The sequence below is a fragment of the Epinephelus lanceolatus genome, chromosome 12, assembly GCF_041903045.1.
Source record: "Epinephelus lanceolatus isolate andai-2023 chromosome 12, ASM4190304v1, whole genome shotgun sequence".
Taxonomy (NCBI): domain Eukaryota; kingdom Metazoa; phylum Chordata; class Actinopteri; order Perciformes; family Serranidae; genus Epinephelus; species Epinephelus lanceolatus.
Window position 1 is genome coordinate 29,286,183 of NC_135745.1, and position 18,032 is coordinate 29,304,214.

An 18,032-nucleotide genomic window follows, 5' to 3' on the forward strand; every position below is an offset into this window, starting at 1 on the left:
AGGATGAAGAAGCACCAGGAAGTGCCCCAAAGCTGGAAACCCATCTGTTGAACTCTGTGGCCAGCTTACGGGCTCGGGGGCAGTTGCTGTATGTTGAGGCCACTGTGCTCCACATTTACTTAGGTACAGGTAAAGCAAAATGTTTAGATAGCAGAGGATAGTTTCGATCTATCGACCTCTGGGTTATGGGCCCAGCACGCTTCCGCTGCGCCACTCTGCTATGCACCCCAGATGGGACTCGAACCCACAATCCCTGGCTTAGGAGGCCAGTGCCTTATCCATTAGGCCACTGGGGCTTTCGTAGCGATTGTGAAACCACTGTGAACAATTCATTGTTCAGTGACTGTAACACTGACAATGTGGACCTTTTAACTAACATGGACAGAATGGTAGTTTGTGGCCCAGTTTATGCCAGGTATTAATGTTTGTCTTGGGTGATCCAATCACAAGTGGACAGCTGTAAGTCCGTCTCTTCACACCTTTTGTTAGAATGAGTCTCCATGTGCATCTTGAGTATGGTCAGGTACTGAACTTGGTGCTTTAAGGGTACTGATGGAATTATGTCGATACTGTTCCAAATAAATTGGTGCCAAATTTCAGTACATAAGAGCACACCTGGGTGGATGCTGGGTTCAGACAGGATGAAGAAGCACCAGGAAGTGCCCCAAAGCTGGAAACCCATCTGTTGAACTCTGTGGCCAGCTTACGGGCTCGGGGGCAGTTGCTGTATGTTGAGGCCACTGTGCTCCACATTTAACAGAGTTTACTTAGGTACAGGTAAAGCAAAATATTTAGATAGCAGAGGATAGTTTCGATCTATCGACCTCTGGGTTATGGGCCCAGCACGCTTCCGCTGCGCCACTCTGCTCTACACCCCAGATGGGACTCGAACCCACAATCCCTGGCTTAGGAGGCCAGTGCCTTATCCATTAGGCCACTGGGGCTTTTGTAGCAATTGTGAAACCACTGTGAACAATTCATTGTTCAGTGACTGTAACACTGACAATGTGGACCTTTTAACTAACTTATCTATGGACAGAATGGTAGTTTGTGGCCCAGTTTATGCCTGGTATTAAGGTTTGTCTTGGGTGATCCAATCACAAGTGGACAGCTGTAAGTCTGTCTGTTCATATCTTTTGTTAGAATGAGTCTCCATGTGCATCTTGAGTATGGTCAGGTACTGAACTTGAGGCCACTGTGCTCCACATTTAACAGAGAGTGGAATTAGTCGAGTAAAGCAGTGAGAGTTTGATGATTAGTGTTTGTAAAATGTTTAGATAGCAGAGGTTTAGTGTCCGCCTTATGTTTTTCTTAATCATAATTTTTTCTTTCTACCTAACTACACCTGCCAACCATATCACCATGCAGAGGGAAGTGTGCATCTACTGATAGCTCACCTAACTCCACTGAGCTAGCTAATGTTACAGCTCAGCTGAAGAAAACACCATTAAGATCTACATCTCACACTGTCATGAGCAGGAGGCTCTCATTCATGAGTATATCCCTCTTCGTAGTGATACAGGTGGCAGGTGTAGTTCAGTAGTAGGAAATTGGTTTCCACATGCAACTGTTCACAACAAGGCCTGTGGATTATCCTGGGTAACTGGATCATCAGAGTTTTTGAAAGATTTTTTTTTTTTCTTCTCTTGAGAGAAGGCAGACATCTCTCTCCATCACCTGGTAACTCACCCTAGAACAATCTAGATTAATAAATAGTACTAGGGGTAAGAGGAAAAATACATCATTTTGATTTTGCTGGGAACTGTCCCTTTAAAATTGATCCTGATAAAGGGCCTTTCCCCTTAACTTCCTGGCCTTCTCCAGGCATGTTTCACAGTGGAATAAATGAGCACTGAGCATTTCTAGGCTGAGCTTCAGAAAAGACAGTTTAACCTGATTCTTATCGTGGACGGTAATAAACCTCAGATGTGTTTTAACGGACACTTCCTGTCTGTTTCCTCCCTCACGTTATGAAAAACGAGATGTTTCCATCCTTTACTAATCATGTCTTCTCTGCAGTATTTTCACAGTCATGTATCTGATGATACCGAATATTTGTTTTAATGGTGCAGAGGATATTGTGCGAATCAGATGGATTATATTGTTGCATGAGAGGAGAACTCGATATTAAAAAGGAAAATTGAATCACACACACAGTATTGAAGTATTGATTGACCAGTGCACTATTGTTGCTGCTGGCATGGAGGCAGGCTGGCTGCACGAAAAGAGAAACTGTGCACGCTGTCATAGAGAAAAACTTGTTATACTCCATTATAGCACTTTTTTCTTCTTTCACCTCACCTCTACTCGTCCCACTCTAACCCCAGCACTGTTGGTCCACTTTTTTATGCGGTGGCTGCCATTCTCTGTGCTCTCTCTTCATGCAATTTGCGCTGGATCAGCCTCACTCTTTCAGCCGCCCAGCTCCCCACCCCTTCTCTCTCCCTCCACAATATCTCTCTCACTCTCACTCTCAGGGGAGATAGTGTTGTTGTTTGTTGTTTTAAGCCTGAGTTTGGTCCCACCACTCTCAGGAGAGAAGAGAGAGCAGAAGTCTGTTATGGCCAACTGACAGGGACTACATGGGACAGCCCACTCCAGGGAGCATCTGATGGGATTATAACACTCTTTCTAGCTTACTTTTTTTTTTTTCCTCCCCTCACTAAGAATAACTTTGCTCAGTCTGTTGGTGGTGCAGCATCACAGAGGCAACCCTGTGTGCAACAGGACAGCTTTGTGTCAAGTTTGTTGGATTTTTAAAGACAGAAAATACCACTGTTGAGGAATTTGTTTTGCACTTCATTTGGAAGAATTCAAGCTTTCTATTTCCCATTTAGGAGTACAGGGAGGGGAAAAACTGCGACAGAAGCGTTTATCTTGGCACGTCTGTGGTGAGCTGAAAGGAGAACGAGTGAGGAAGTAGTCCCAGATGAACACTGACAGCTGACACCATCCTCAGTTTCACTTGATTTGATTCGGCCCCATGTTTTGCGCTGTCAGTGAGATCATATGCTAACTGGCCTCTAACAGCCAAGACTCTTTGCCTTTTTAGGCTCTTCACACACACTCATGCGCTTTGCTGAACCTTTTTGATTCTTCCTTTCCCACAAAAACAAACGGACATATCCTTAACCCTGGGACCAAAAGCTAACCTGTAAATTAAATTTCCAGTTTGATGCACCTTGTTTCTTCACTGAGCTGCAAGTGAATCGCTTCCAGCCAATAACTTTTTTTCTTATAAATACAGAGAATACTCAGCAGGCCTGACGTACTGTTACCCTCACTTTCATTCTTGCTTCAGCTGATGAGGCTCTTGTGTTTTGCATATTGGTGTTGTTTTACATTTGTCATCCTTGGACCTGTTTTTCCTGCTGCGTCTTGTCAGATGGACCCATAACTTGTGACCACAGGCAACAGACAACATAAAGGAATTTGGTCTGCTCTTCTTTCTGATTCATGACAGCATGGAGGTTTTGGTCGCCCTACAGAAGTCCACTTTGTTTATCCTTCACCTCCCAGAGCTGCTATTCTGATGCCTCTGTGAACTCTACCTGACTCTTTTTGAACCTTCTGATAAGATGATGAACAAAGACTCCCGCTTTTCAAGGAAGATGCACGGCAACTTCTCCACGCGCAGGCACTCGTGCATTGGGTACGTATCCGGTTGTGTGTTGAGACTAACACGACGTGTTTGCAGAAATTCAGGAAGTACTGGAAAGCTGATTTCTGTATCAAGCAAGTACCTGTTTTTATATTTTGTAGTACATGAAATATAATCAGTTGGTGGGGAATTGTTTGACACTGCTGCTCTGTCTCGTTGTTTAGAGTAGTTTTGCACTGCGTTTGAATTTATGTGGTGGTTTTATGTATTTTGTTCTGTTGTGTAGTCGTGATGTCTCAAGCTACAGGCTGAGAGTACCACTTAGATTGCATAAAATATCAAAAGTTACTTAAGATGGAAAACATTTTGACATGGAAATTAGTCTCTTGGCAACTGTCTGGCAGATTAAAGCAGTGGTTTGGTTTGTTTTAGTGATAACAAAATACCTATCTACAGTAGTGATGAGTTTGCACCTTTATCCAGTTTAACCCTAACACCCAGAAAAATCAAACATTTCCTAGATGATATGATGTGTGCTGTGGTGAAGCCGGTGGGTGTTGCTGTTGGTGTGCTGGGCACTGCCGTTTGTGGTGCAGGCCTCGGGGTGGCATGGCGGATCGATGACTCTGTCCACTGATGGCCCTCCTTGGGGTGCATGGACCCGAGCCAAGCCGAGGCGTCGGTGTTAGGCACAGTATGACTGTCATGTGGTCCAGGACGTTTGAGTTTCATAAGAGCACTAGAAATATCGGCACACTGTGGAAAACTGTGCAGCAGATGGAGCAGATTTCATCTCTGTTTTCTATCTTGTCCTCTTGGAAACAAAACAGAGAGGCAATAAAAAAGAAAATGTGTCAAATGAACTCACTTCAGAGTTAAATCATTGTAACATGGTCTCTTGTCTGATGAGACTGATTGACTTAATTGCAGTTGTAACTTGATACAGTGCAATCATCGTCCTGAAGTCAGGAAAAACATCAAATCTACTACAGCTGTCATAAGATTCCTGCAGGACTTGTTATGTAAGTTTGCAGAGTCTTAAACTGATACTCACTACATGCAAGACACATATGCACACAAGGAATATCAAGAAGGTCAGCATGACTCCATATGCTTTGTCAAAGATACAATCAGAGATCCATCGTGGAAATAAGCTTCAAACCCTGCACATGGAAGAATCGCGCTCTTCCTCCTTACGCTGGAAGCAAAAAGAAACATTTCAGAGCTGTTGTGGGATTTTTTTTTTTTTTTGCACTGTGTGGTACTTTTCTGAACTCTGGGCATGAGACATGTGCTTCACAAGTGTCATCTGAACTCCTCCAGCTGTGAGCCTGTTTGGATCATATGAGAAGATCAAAGCAGGAGATTTTAGACCACAGCCAAAGATACAGAAGAGCAGAAGGGAACAGAAGGGAACAGAAGGGAACAGAACAAGCCTCTATTCTCTTTACCTGATTTATACATCAAGCGTCCTGGCTGTAAGACCAAAATACTAAAGTGGAGTGACTGTTGGGAGCTTCACATCAAAGCTAAGCTCAAAACTTGTTTTTTATTTTCAGCGCCAGTAAAGACAATAATGTATCTATTCTATGGTGATGGAGAAGATAGATAGATCAGTTGAGGTAGTAGTTCCTTTGTAAATAAATCATCTTCTCTGCACTTGTGCAGCTGAAACAAAGCAGTCTCTTGTAATCCAGATGTGTCCATCACAATAGAGACAGCCCTTGTCCTCACTTGTACTAACAGTACCAGGGCACTATTCATCCCCTGACTCCCACACACACATACACACTCCCACGCTCCTAGTAACCTTCTCAACAATGCTTTTTATGGCTTCTCTGGCAGTGTGGTACGTTTAAACAACACAGTGTCGCTGCATTAAGCGGGACAAGCTCTTAGGCAGTATCGTGAGAAGATAGTCGGCGCTGCATCCATTCAGCTTGCAACAGTTTGAGAGGATGCCATTTGTTTAAAGTAGAGAACGATGAGACGAGAGCAAGAGAGACAGACGCAACGGCCCGACCGAGTGGGGAAAAGAGATAATTCTGACAAAGAGGATAAAGGCACAAACGAGAGGCTGGTGAAGGAGTGATAGAGAGGACGGGGGTGAGATAGTGTTGCTCTTAGTGCAGAGATAATGACAGGAAGAGGGCTAGACTAAGACGCAGGGGGGTTACAGGGCGAAAAGAGAATTAAAAGAAACTTCTGAGAGGCATAAAGTGATTGTGACTAAAAGAATATCAAGGAAAACAACAAAAAAGTGTCAAGTGAGGCCATTCAAGCAAAGGGCAACGGTGTCAATGTCAGAGGTCCCAATATAGCTGCCAGCCCCCCTCCTCAAACACACACCCAGATTAGTCAATAGAGCCTGTGTGGCTGTGGCGGGCTGGCTGTTGTGTGCGTCACTGCTGTACTCCGTATTTTCAGCATGACTGATTTTCCCAATCGCCTCCAGAGCCTCATCGATTCCTGAGGTTGGCAGCAGCAGCAGCAGCAGCAGCAGCCGGGTACAACACTGCTGAAACTCAAAACTAGTAACTCTACTGTCGTTCTGTGAGAAGACACAGGTGTCTTTATCTAAGAGAGAGTAAAATGATTAATACTTCAAAGGATATGTAATTTTTTTATACTTTTCCCTGAAAGTGCAATCTCTCAAACAGATCAGATATGATGCTACTTAAGTAATTAGTCTCAGAAGAAGTAGTAAAGTCTGACCAGAAATAGTAATATCTGTAGCAAGCCGAACGACGACATAAATCAAAATATGCTGTGTTGTTTCACTTAATTATTGGTGTACAAACACATTTCAGGAAAAAACACCTCATTTGCTTCAGATGTTGGTGCTGGGTGTTATGATGATTTTTCATTGTAGCCACTAGAGGGGGAAACCGACTAAGTTATGCTCAGAGACTGTGAGAGAGCAGCAACCTTCTGCAGGCCAAGCAGTTGCTGGATAGAGGAATAAAAACAACGTGGTGATTTGATAGATTATAATTCTATTTTTAGGCGAATGGAAAGAGGCTGTGTATCACTAATTAAATTTTCATGGAGCTGTGGAAAGATATGGTAATATATAATAATATATGTTTATATTGATGTGGCAGAATTAAGAGTTAGTCGCCTTTTTTCTTTTAAAGGTAATGTAGCTTCAGATTGACATCGTTATCTTTAATTCCTTTATTTAAAAATTTATTTTTTGTATTTATTTTACTAAGTAATCTCAGTCTTTTTCGGCATATTATACTTCTACTACTTTCACTTTTAGTTTACATATCTATTAAACATCTTTTCATTCTGCTCTTCCTGAGCTTTATCCCTGTGTTTCTTCTCAGCTTTGAGGACCGAGGGTGTCGTATGTTGTTGATACTGTGGAGGCCTCTTTGACAAATCTGTGATTCTGGGCTATATAAAGAAAACGGACAGCCAGCTGCTTTACTGGTTCGTAACATTTAACCTGAGTGGTTTGTACACCGACCACTTGAGGCAACAACACACAGCACATGAGATGAATGTCAGAAATGTAGTAAGCATAGAGGAAATACTATTACATCCAAACTACTTATACAGATTATTCTTAATTACAGACATTTGATTTGAGGAAAAGTATATATAAACATAAATATAATTGCTTTAAATTAGTATTAAAATGAAGCGTGACCAGTAAACACTGAACTCACCTCCAATAATTGAAAATAATTTAAATTAAATTTAATTTTTTGCACTTTTGTACTTAGATTTTTACAAACATACATAAGACTAATAATAGTAATAAATAAATAAATAAATAAATAAGTAAATAAATAAAAATATGTATAGATTTTTTTTAAATGATTTTAGGGGCTTTATTTATTAGTACAGGTGAAGAGTGGGATGACAAGTGCCCTGGGTTGGAATTCAACCCGTGCTGCTGCTGTTAGGACACAGTCGTAACACTGGGCACACACTGTACCAGGTGAGCTACAGGACACCCCATAATTTTTTTTAAATGTTTCTCCTACAGCTAGTAATCACCATGTCTCACTTGATCCCACCAGAAAGCGAGGTATGCAAGGCTTCCATCCTGTTCCAAGCAGAGGAGCATATTAATGATCTCCACATGCACTCCGCTGCAGACTTTCCAAGTCTGTATGTAAAAGATAGTCAACAATGAATTAGATTAGTGTCTTGCAGAGTAAACTTGTTTGGTACTTTATAAATGTATCCTAAAAGCTAATGTTACATTGAATGCCTTTTATTTCCTGGCAATCTCAATGATCAGTAACAAACTGTCGCATGATGCCAAAATAGAGAATTTCATTTTTCTTTTTTTTAAAAGATCTTCCATACACTGATGTACAGCATGTGCAGCTAGTCTGATATACACGCACTATAACCTATTCAGTACCCATGCAAAAATAAAACTTAATTTTATATAATAATTAATTTTATATAAAAACTGAATTTTTTTGGAGATGAAACGATGACGTAGCTGCTGAATTTAACCGTCCTTGCTTTTTCCTACAAACTCTCCCGTGCTAAAGGAGTAGCCACCTGCCATCTGAGTGTGCGTAAGATCTGAGTGCATCTGAATGTGTGCCCCTGAGTGTGTGTCCATATGTCCCTGTACTCTATGTGCATGCATTGGTGAGTTCCCAAGTGCATATGCCCTGTCCTTTTTCGGCTATGTGTGTGCGTTTGCATGTGTGCTTGCAAGTCTGTCATCCACCCAATCCCCAAATCAGACGAGCCCCAAACTCCTCCGTCATGCTAGCAGATGGCAGCCTAATGAATCATGAGGCGACACACTGATAGCCTTTACTACAGTACATGCTGTAACACGACGTTTGACATCACCAAGACTCGGTTAAATATAGTCTGCAAGCAGCAGCCACATGCTGACACCTGGTGCTGCTGCTTTGTTAGGTACGCAGAATATTAGTTGACATTTATACCGTGAAGAAATTTGTTTTGGTTGGCAATCGCCTTTAATTTGAAATAACCACAACAACTGCAGGGTTGTCCGTGTGTGTTTGAAGAGATGAGCCACGCTGCAAGCCTGTACTTTCTAACAGACGCTGCAGTCTGCTGCATCATGATGATTGCTGCGTACAGAAAGTTATTGTTCAAATGAGGAAGGAGTCTTTTTTCTGCTTTTAAAGGAAGCAGTCATTTTTGAAAAATATTCTTCCTGGAGGTCCTGTTACAGATGTAGGAAACTACTAATGGAAATGGGCAGCCCTGCTCATGTGAATATGGCTCTGCGTATGCATGTCTGTGTTTGTGCACCCTATTCTTCTGCAGCTGCTTGTTTAACCTCTTGACCTCTGCTGTACCAAACACATGGTCCCTCTGCAAACTCACGTTGTATGGCCGAGCATGACTTAAACAAACACAGTTATTTTAGATTCCAGTGGAGATCCCACAGTTTCCAAAGATAGCAAACATGCGTACATGCATGAACAGTTCATTTAGAATATTTAAATTTGATGATATGATGCAGCAGCATAACATGTTGGCATTGAATATATTTTTCTGAGGTTGATTTATTCAGGCTTTTCAATGTCTTTTCAGACGACACATAGTGTTATTCAGATATACGTACAAACAGTGCATGAGAACAGCCTGTTTGACACTGCAGCGAGTCAAATATTTGTTCATATTTATTACGTGGCCACACATATGTTTTGTACTGACACTATGCAACATATATTTTATGGCATTTCTATCATATAAGGTCTGGAAGAAGCATGTACAGTTTGCGACACTCATGTAAGCATGGCAGCTGTTTTTAATATGTTACGGTGAGACATCGGCAGCTTTGAGAAATGCAGCGTTTCTGAATTGCTCATCAGTTTTTGGTGTGTTGGTAGAAATTGTGAACACTGTGCCTTCAATTCGTACCATACTCCAGTTATTCACAGTGTTTATTGGATCAGTGACCTTTTCTTGACCCAGTTGAATTATTTAAAGCTACAGCTGGTTACATGTAAGAAAATAACTTTTTGTCATGCTTGCCAAAACTTTCACTACATCAGGAGAGACAGAAGAATCAAGTAAAGATAATATTTAATACAGAATATGAGTGTACAGAGCAACAGATGATTTATGCTGAATAAGATTTAACAGATGTCTTTGGAGCTTGGACATATTTTGTGATTGAAGGACATCTGAGTGGCAGCAGGATAAATCCCCCCATGGAGTCCAGACACTAGTGGTGATGGCTGCTGACTCTGAAGCTGCTGACTGCTGAGGCGTATGAGGCTGATGAATCTGTAAAGACTGGGTGATAATAGGAAGGTGGCACGACTGCAGCAAGAAAGAACTACGGCAGAGAAAGTACTGAGGAGCAGTAAGATGATAGGCTGACAGAGAAGGTGTGTCACTGTGCTTTTGGGTGCTTGTGATTCAGCTGATGACTCGATCAACTTACCCAGACAATGACACCTAGAGACAGTGAGTGAACATATGTGCAAGGAGTAAATGGCAGGGTGAGAAAGAAACTTACAGCGTGAGCATTAAAAGTTTTGTCTTCCTGACTGAACTTTCGCTAAAGCTTCATTTGATGAGACAGATAGTCTGTGAAAGAAATCATGTCCCTCTTTCTCCTCTTGCCTCTAATGGCAGTTGCTAGAATGTTACTGCAGCTCACAGTAACAACCAATCTATTGCAGCTGTCAATCATGTCAGTCACTGCCCGTACATTGCGGTCAAACTGTCAACCTAGATCAAATATGAGTCAAGATTCTGTCACCGCAATGTCTGTCTCTCACCTGAAATGTTTTCAGAAACATATTGAAGTGTACTGTTTAGCTGTAAAATGCCTGTGACCTGGCCAGTCAAGCGGCGTACCAGTCACTGCCCAGCAGATGTTTCTGAAAACAGTAGAGGTGAGGAAAAGGCAATGCAGTAACAAAATATTCATATTTGATCAGTGCTGACTGACTGACTGACTGACTGGTTGTTTTGAAGCTAGACTGAAGCAATTTTAGGGGCAAAGGACTTTTTTTTTTTCACCGATCATCTGTCTCATGCACTTTTGTGTTGATGTGACAAAAAGTTATTTTCATAAACGTTACCAACTACAGCTTTAACAGCTGATCTTTTTCACATGGTCTACTTGAACAGTGCCCGCTAGTATTTCAATAATATTGTTTATTTTTCTTTAATATCCTCTTTAATTTGTCAGTAACTTTAAACAAACAAAACTATGCCTCAGAAAACAAAGAGAGAACATTGTGTCATTGTCACACTATTGACTGACATGAATGTCAGACTAAGAGGGAACACAAAGTGTTTGACATCCCTATGGATTACAAAGGCAGGCAGCTCTGGTGAATATTCACTGTTCGTTCACCCTGATGAGCAGAGTAAATATTGAAAGGGAACAACTCTGACACACAACGCTCCTCGCTGACTTCAAAACAGCTTGTTATCCAGGAATGCTCACCATGCCTCCATGTAGCCAACACATGATGTCATGAGGCCCCTTTGCAAATAATGGACTATTAAACCCACAACGGAGGGGTCAGCCAGAATTTATGATGCCTCGCTGTTTTATGAGTCTTAGAGATTACCTCTCCGCATCACCTCAGCATTTGGCGTTTCAGAGCATGACTTGCTCAAGACGAGATGTGGGGATACTGAGCAGAACCAAACATTTAATGTCTGTCTTTCTTCATACTTCCACTCTCTTCCACCACGGTGACGCAGATACATGGAACACACTGAAATCCTTTGGTATACTGCCAGATAATGTGTGTGTGTGTGTGTGTGTGTGTCAGTAACTGTGTGTGCATATCTACTTTAGATAACAAGGATCAGACTTGTGTTGTTGAAGCACTTTATTCGTCTAACTGCACATGAAAACAATTTTCCTGTCATGAAAACGTGTCTAAAGTGCTGCATATTTTTTATTTACTAGTGATGGATGGACTGATTCTGTTCACAGTATCAGTTCCTTCAAGTTGATACATGGAAACGTATCAGACATTTCAAACCTTTTGAGGTTTTGCAAAATATGGTGTCAGTTTCTCCTGTCGCTCTGTTATAGTACATGCACATTCAACAGCTCGAGCTGCCTGCCCCACAAAACCTCTCCTCAATGCATCATGCATCGTGTGTAAGTTACATTGATAAAAATAAAATATTGATTTTAACGATTCAGCATCATATGTGTATATAGGTAGGCTACGTAAGCTTAATATGATGAAATGTCACTGACCAACAACCTGTCGTTCTTTGAGTGTCAGAAAGCAGGCATCTCAGTCTCACGTTGTGTTGGAGAAATCTGAAAAATGAGTTCCTGATCATATTTCTCACCTGATCCGTTTCCTCTGCTGGTTGTTATCAACATGTTTAAACGCTCTGAGCAATAAGATACAACACATTTTCTATGTAGCTTCCATGTTGTTTCCACATTTCAACTTAAAGCTCATGAACACACAGTTGGGAAAAAAAAAAAGATTATCTGTGGAGCATGTGAATGCACCGTTGGCCTCAGCTTACAGAGGTCTCCGCTTGAGTTGAGAATTGGTCCTCACTCGTTCATTCAGTGCTGTTGCTGCACTACAATGTCAAGCGTCCCACTGTGAAAGAACGATTCATTTGGTCTCGTTCAGTTTAGTTTAGTTTAGTTTATTTGATTTGTAGGAGGACAGTGCTACCTCGTAAAGTGACCAGGTTACCAGTGAGTGTTCCTGCAAGGCTGTCTGGACTTGAATCAGATTCAATCTCATCTCATTGTGGACAGTGTGAGCAGTACCCTGCGATAACAGTGAGTGGGCAAGTGGGAAAAGTTTGGGATTCATGAGCACTTGGACATTTGATAGGCTGACCCGGTAAGACTCGGTATGTCCTGATGACGTGAGCTCAACGTTCTGTTTTGTCCTCTGTATCAGTCTGGCCCTGCTGCCGCCCCAAACACTCTCCAGAGATTAAAATCCAATCCATGGTTGACAACTTGAGGAGCCAATCAGGGACTGTGTTGTAGTTGATGACACAAATTGCAGGTCGCAGCTTGCAGAGAAGTAATGTCAGCTCCCGCTCCCTAGCAGAGCAAACACAGCAAGTGAAGTTGAAGCAGAAATAAGAGTCAATAACAACAATTAAACAAGAACAAGAATACAGAGTTTGTCAGAGAAAAAGACCTGTTTTGCCGTTCTTCCAACTGGTTTTGGCAAAAGCTTGATTCACCAACCGGCTCTGTTGGTGATGAAGATGTTCCCTGATGTTTTGTGAATATTCCCACCCTCTTAAAGTGTTTGACATTGTTCATGTCGCTGGGGACAAATTATTCATTTTTACAGCTCCAATGTTCTCACTCCCAGGTTCCAAGTATGAACACAGGGCCGTGAAACTAAACAAAATAAGAGACTCCATAGTAAAAGTATTCAGTACATCAGGGTTTTACTTGTAGAGTTTTTTTGTCAAAGCCTGAGGGGCCTGATCCTAATTCTGTTCCTGCACAGTCAATCCGCTAACCCAAAAATCCACCATTTAATTCATCGTAGCTGTGTGAATGGATTTATAAACTGTTGCTGCTGAATTCAGGCTCCAGAAAGCCATATAATAATATACAGCCGTATTGTAGGTCTGTTCAGTTTGTGGTTATGTTTGGCCCTTGTTGTGTGTGCACCTCCTTAGATTTCCTTAAATGGCAGTTTTTTTTTTATGACTTCAGCACACACAGTACTTTTGTATTATATTAGAGGATTATATTAAATACTTTAAGAGAGAAAGCAGTAACAAGCTGTCTGTGAATGTAATGTATCAGTCATCCTGCGATGCATTTTAAACCCTCTGGCCTCTACAATGTAGCCTGGTTCGTGTTAAAGATACCTATTGAGCCTCTGCTTACCGCTCACATCTTCTTGCTTTTTCTTCCCCATTCTTACCTGTTATCTAACATTTGTGGATTCCATAGTGATGAGGTAATGCTATTGATCGATTTCACCGGTGTAATTGAACCATGTCGCACTGCAGAATGTAGCTTGAGGTGCACGTCCATGTATGGAGTTTTTCATGTGTAGGAGTTAGCTGGATAGCATTTAACTATATGTTAGGCCCCTGCCACGCCTGCCAAGCCTTGTGTCCTCGTAAGGCACATAAAACGGTTTATAATGGTGGCAGATTTTATGCTTTAAAATATGGGTTCTTCATTTCAGTCAGAGGATGTCTTAACTTATCGGCTGCTGTGTCAGCACTGGTTAAAGGTCTGGCTGCATCCATCATAACTCTGGGTTGTTTGTTTTTCTTTAAGCCAGTAACAATTGTTTGAGGCGGCACTAAGCCCGGGATGCAGCGACGGTGCCCTTGCAAGTTAGTGCCAGGAGGGAACTTGTTAAAAGACGTTTTAGCGTGTAGGTTGCTATCTCAGAGGTCGTGCTTTTTCACGCACAGCGCTACAACAAAGTGTGGAGATCAGCCTGGCTATACGCACAAACAAAATGTTGCAAAACTTTTATTTCAAAGGAAATGGGGATGCGTTGAACACTCTATTGTGTAGGCAAGCGTACTGCTTTTCAACACAGCTGTGTTTATTTAAATTTCCCTGCTGATTGGTTAACACCTCTGACACATCCACCAAATGACAGAAATCGTACATCAAAGCCCGTTGTACACTCCTGGAGATGATGATGGAAGTAGGAGTGAGCCATCTTGTTTCCTTCTCATTTCTGCTGAGATCTGGACATGCACAGTACTGATCAGGCACTGTTGTGTAGTTTGCCACAAGATAAAACAGGGTTGTTTTTCAAAGACGTGTAAAGTTTCCCATAAAACGTCGCCATAAATGGAGTGTCATAACAAGAGCCAGTCTTTGGTCCTTGTTGTTATTTAATAACCACTAATGACTGTAAAAATGTGTATAGGGGCAAGTTAAAATTGACTTTGTGCAAGCAGATTTCTAATTTGTCAAAGCAAGCAAGTAGGAAAATACATTAACATTGAACCTGAGGGAGAGATTAGATTGTTTTGGCTTAGAGTACCCGGTTTAGGAAGCACAATCCCACCTACAAAACCCAATGGTGTCTTGGAATACACAGCCATAGCATGGTAAAAAACAACCACTTTTTGTTGTACTATACCAGCAGGAAATGCAGCAATGTCTCTGTAAGAAATCAACTACTATTTGTGGCACTGTCCCCAGGGGAAAAACAGCAACAGGTTGCTAAAAAACACCCATGTTTCATGTCGAACACGCTGCTTGTTAAACAGCAGTGACTTGCTAAAACACAACTGGTTTTGTTGTTTGTTGGTGTCAAGCAGAAGTCTGCAGTGGTCTGCAGCTTGGCAGGCGTCTCGCCTAGGCGTCACGCCATCCACCATCGTCTCCACCTCCCAATGAAAAAGTCAGCTCATGTATTACCTCACTTTAGAAACATTGATATAATATGTATAAACATGCAAATGCAACATGATTGTGGTTTGCAGAGACGTACAATGACATTTTCTTCTAGCGACTGGTCTGAGTGTGGAGAGATCCAAAGCTTAATAGGTCTGCTTTGGTATGGATGCCCTGCTATGATTGGAGAGTCACTGCTCAGGGGAGGGGTTTAGCTAAGGGTCAATAGGTCAAAATTGGTATTCAATACTCAATGCAACATCACTGATATAAACTGTCTGCCAGAAAGACTTGGCACCACCAAAGCACCTGCTGCAGTCAGAAAACCTTCTCCGCTCCCGATCACACACCAGTAACTCGATCCTCTGACTCGCACAGCTTGTCCTGATGAAATTTTACAAACTCTTCTTCTCTGGTCTAAAAATCCAAAGCTAATCTGTCTCTGGGAACACAGCCTGCTGTAGATTGATGGCTCCTGTCTCATTTTGTTGATCTCTTGTCAGATATTTCCTGTTGAAGTTTTCATATGAGGCGTACAGAAGGTCGAGCAGCTAAGGTTTCATATTTACTTTTCACATTTCTGGTCTTCAAAAATACACTGCCCCCAGCCATGGGTGACCTTGCATGCTCGTGCCTAAGCCTTAGTGTGAGTACATACTGTATACGGGTATGTGTGTGTGTATATGAGTGCGTGTTTGTTTGTACATGTTCTCGCTCTCAGCAAGCCGTGTCCCAAGAGCTACTTACTGTAATACCCTATCATACTCATCCTGTCATCAATCTCTTTACCTAACACAGACAAGACATACGTATGACACACACACGAATACACACTCCATCTGGAAAGGATAATAGTACTGTACTCAAAGAGAGACAGAGAGCGCTGTCCTGTGATTGTGTTAGGATTCAGTGTGTGTGAGTGTGTGAGAGTAGGAAGGGGTTAAAATGGCTAAAACGTTTGGGGAAGGCAGGAACCATGCTGGCTCTGTTCCCGCCCCCTTTCTCAGCTCTGACCTCACTCTGAAACTTGTTCCCCCTTGTGTGTGATGCACACACACACAAACACACACCGACACTTGCTCAGTCACATGCCTATACACTGCTCACTGACGCACACGCTCGGGCGCTCGCGCACACACACACACACACACACACACACACACACACACACACACACCTTATACAGATCTGTGCACATTCTGCAGGGCGCTCGGACAAAAAAATAACACACATAGAGTGCAGGGCTACTGTGACAGACTGGAGCAGGAGAGCAAGTTTGTCCAGGGAAAGGAAAGGTCTCTGTTTGTTCTGTGATTAAAGGTGGAGCAGCCAGAGGGGAGAGGAGGAAGCAGAGAGAGAGAAACAGAAGAAGAGCAAGAGAGAGAGAGAGGAAGGGAGAGGGGGAAGAGGGCAGCAGTGTTGCGCCACATTTAGACCCGGAGCAAAGACAAGATGTACATGGGGGACCGATTAATGGAGCTCTGCTGAGAGTGATGAAAAGCTTTCTTTCTGCGAGGCAGACAGACAGGCAGCAGGGAGTGTGCAGCTCTCACATGAGGAATTCAGGTGCTCAGGAACACTCCACATTTATTCAGATCATCCCATGAAGAGCAGATTTTCACCAGTAGCATGGATTGCATCACCCTGGTCATCCTGGCTCAGCGCGAGAGCCACCGGTCCTAAAGCTGGTGTCCACTCCTGCCAGAGGTAATGAGAACTCCTGGGAAGCCGTGGAGAGCCGGACAGCCCGACAGAGCAAGACAGACGAGGAGGAGGGCCGCGGTTTACAGGGATGAGAGCAGCCACAAGCTGAGGAGAACCAAGAGAGGGAGAGGAGCGGAGCGGCCGAGAAGAGGAGGGTGAGGACGAGTTAAAAGAGAGTATAGGCTAAAAGAAAAGATGAGTGTGCCAACGAACTGTGGGTTCTGTTACTCTGTGGAGCGGAGTATCACTGTGCGCAGTGGGAACATATGGGGATCGCCGTGCGCTGTCAACAGGCCTATTGACATCATACAGAAACGCAGGCGGTAATTAAGAGCTATCTCATTTACTCTCACTTAGTCCTTTTGTCTTTCTCTCCTTCTCAGTGTCTGCTTTCATTTCACACACACATGCACACACGTACATACAGCATGTGTAAAATCTTATACATGTATATGAAGCATGATCCTGTTGACAAAAAGGGGCTGGTACTGAGGGCAAAGTTAATTTTCCCTTCTTTTTTTTTGTAATCATTTTAGCACCTGGAATATTCGACAATTCCTTATATCAGTATTAATCGAAACAGAAAAATTGAGCCAGGATGCTGAAGTACACCAGACTTACTCGAGAATATCAACATCTTTCATAGCTGTATCTGTAATCTGCAGCCTGCATACAGTCTTTATCAGCTGCAGTATTTACCAAAAACATTCTTTTGCTCTTATCAGTTGTTTTCAGTTCATATCTGCATTTCCAAAAATATTTTTTTTATCGTATTTCCTCTTGACCCCTTCTCTGTTAGACTAGGCACCGCTCCAGGGAGTGATTTGTTTTCTCGTCATGCAAAAGACACCAAATATGTCTTAAATTTGAAAACCTCTTAACAAGAGTAGGCACGAGGGAATTGTGTGGAAATAATAGCTTTTGAACAGTGCATGTAACTTTTAATTAATACTTAAATTCAGTTTATTCTGCATTTAACACTTATGCCACGGTTGTGGCTACAGACAGAATAACTGTGGTCTTAGTTTGTTATGTAACTCAGCCATGACTTGAAAATTATGTCACAAGCTGTAATTTGAGATGTGTAACAGATAGGACTGCCATTACCAATTATTTTTATTGCTGATTGATTTTTTTTCCTCAGTTAATCAATTACTTCTGTATAAAATGTTGAAAAATGATGATGAGTGTTTCCCAGAGGCCAAGATGACATCCTCAAATGTCTTGTTTTGTCCACAAGCCGAAGAGATTTAGTTTACTGTCTTAAAGGAGTAAAGAAAACAGAAAATACTCACATTTAAGAAGCAGGAATCAGAGAATTTTGACCATTCTTTGATTAAAAAATTCCAATTATTAAATTAGTTGGTGATTAAGCATTAATTTACAACTAATCAAATAATTATTGCA

General features: G+C 42.1%; 1 protein-coding gene and 2 non-coding genes across 11 annotated transcripts in view; 1 reads left to right on the plus strand and 2 right to left on the minus strand.

Moving 5' to 3' along the window:
* pde4ca (phosphodiesterase 4C, cAMP-specific a) overlaps positions 1-18,032 on the plus strand; it is a 64,973-nt gene that overhangs the window by 14,224 nt on the left and 32,717 nt on the right. For 2 of the 9 annotated variants that reach the window (XM_033651392.2, XM_078173224.1), the window contains exon 1: positions 16,679-16,948. The exons of 4 other annotated variants lie outside the window; for them this stretch is intronic. In XM_033651392.2, coding sequence (XP_033507283.1) covers positions 16,821-16,948 — 128 coding nt within the window. In that variant the 5' untranslated portion in view covers positions 16,679-16,820. Of the gene's footprint in view, positions 1-3,442; positions 3,653-16,286; positions 16,949-18,032 lie in introns of those variants that run through there. 3 more of the 9 variants (XM_033651393.2, XM_078173223.1, XM_033651391.2) reach the window with 3 other exon arrangements.
* On the minus strand, positions 224-296 carry trnar-ccu (transfer RNA arginine (anticodon CCU)). Its single transcript has one exon. It is a non-coding gene; the product is annotated as a tRNA-Arg (tRNA).
* trnar-ccu (transfer RNA arginine (anticodon CCU)) lies at positions 872-944 on the minus strand. The gene has a single exon. It is a non-coding gene; the product is annotated as a tRNA-Arg (tRNA).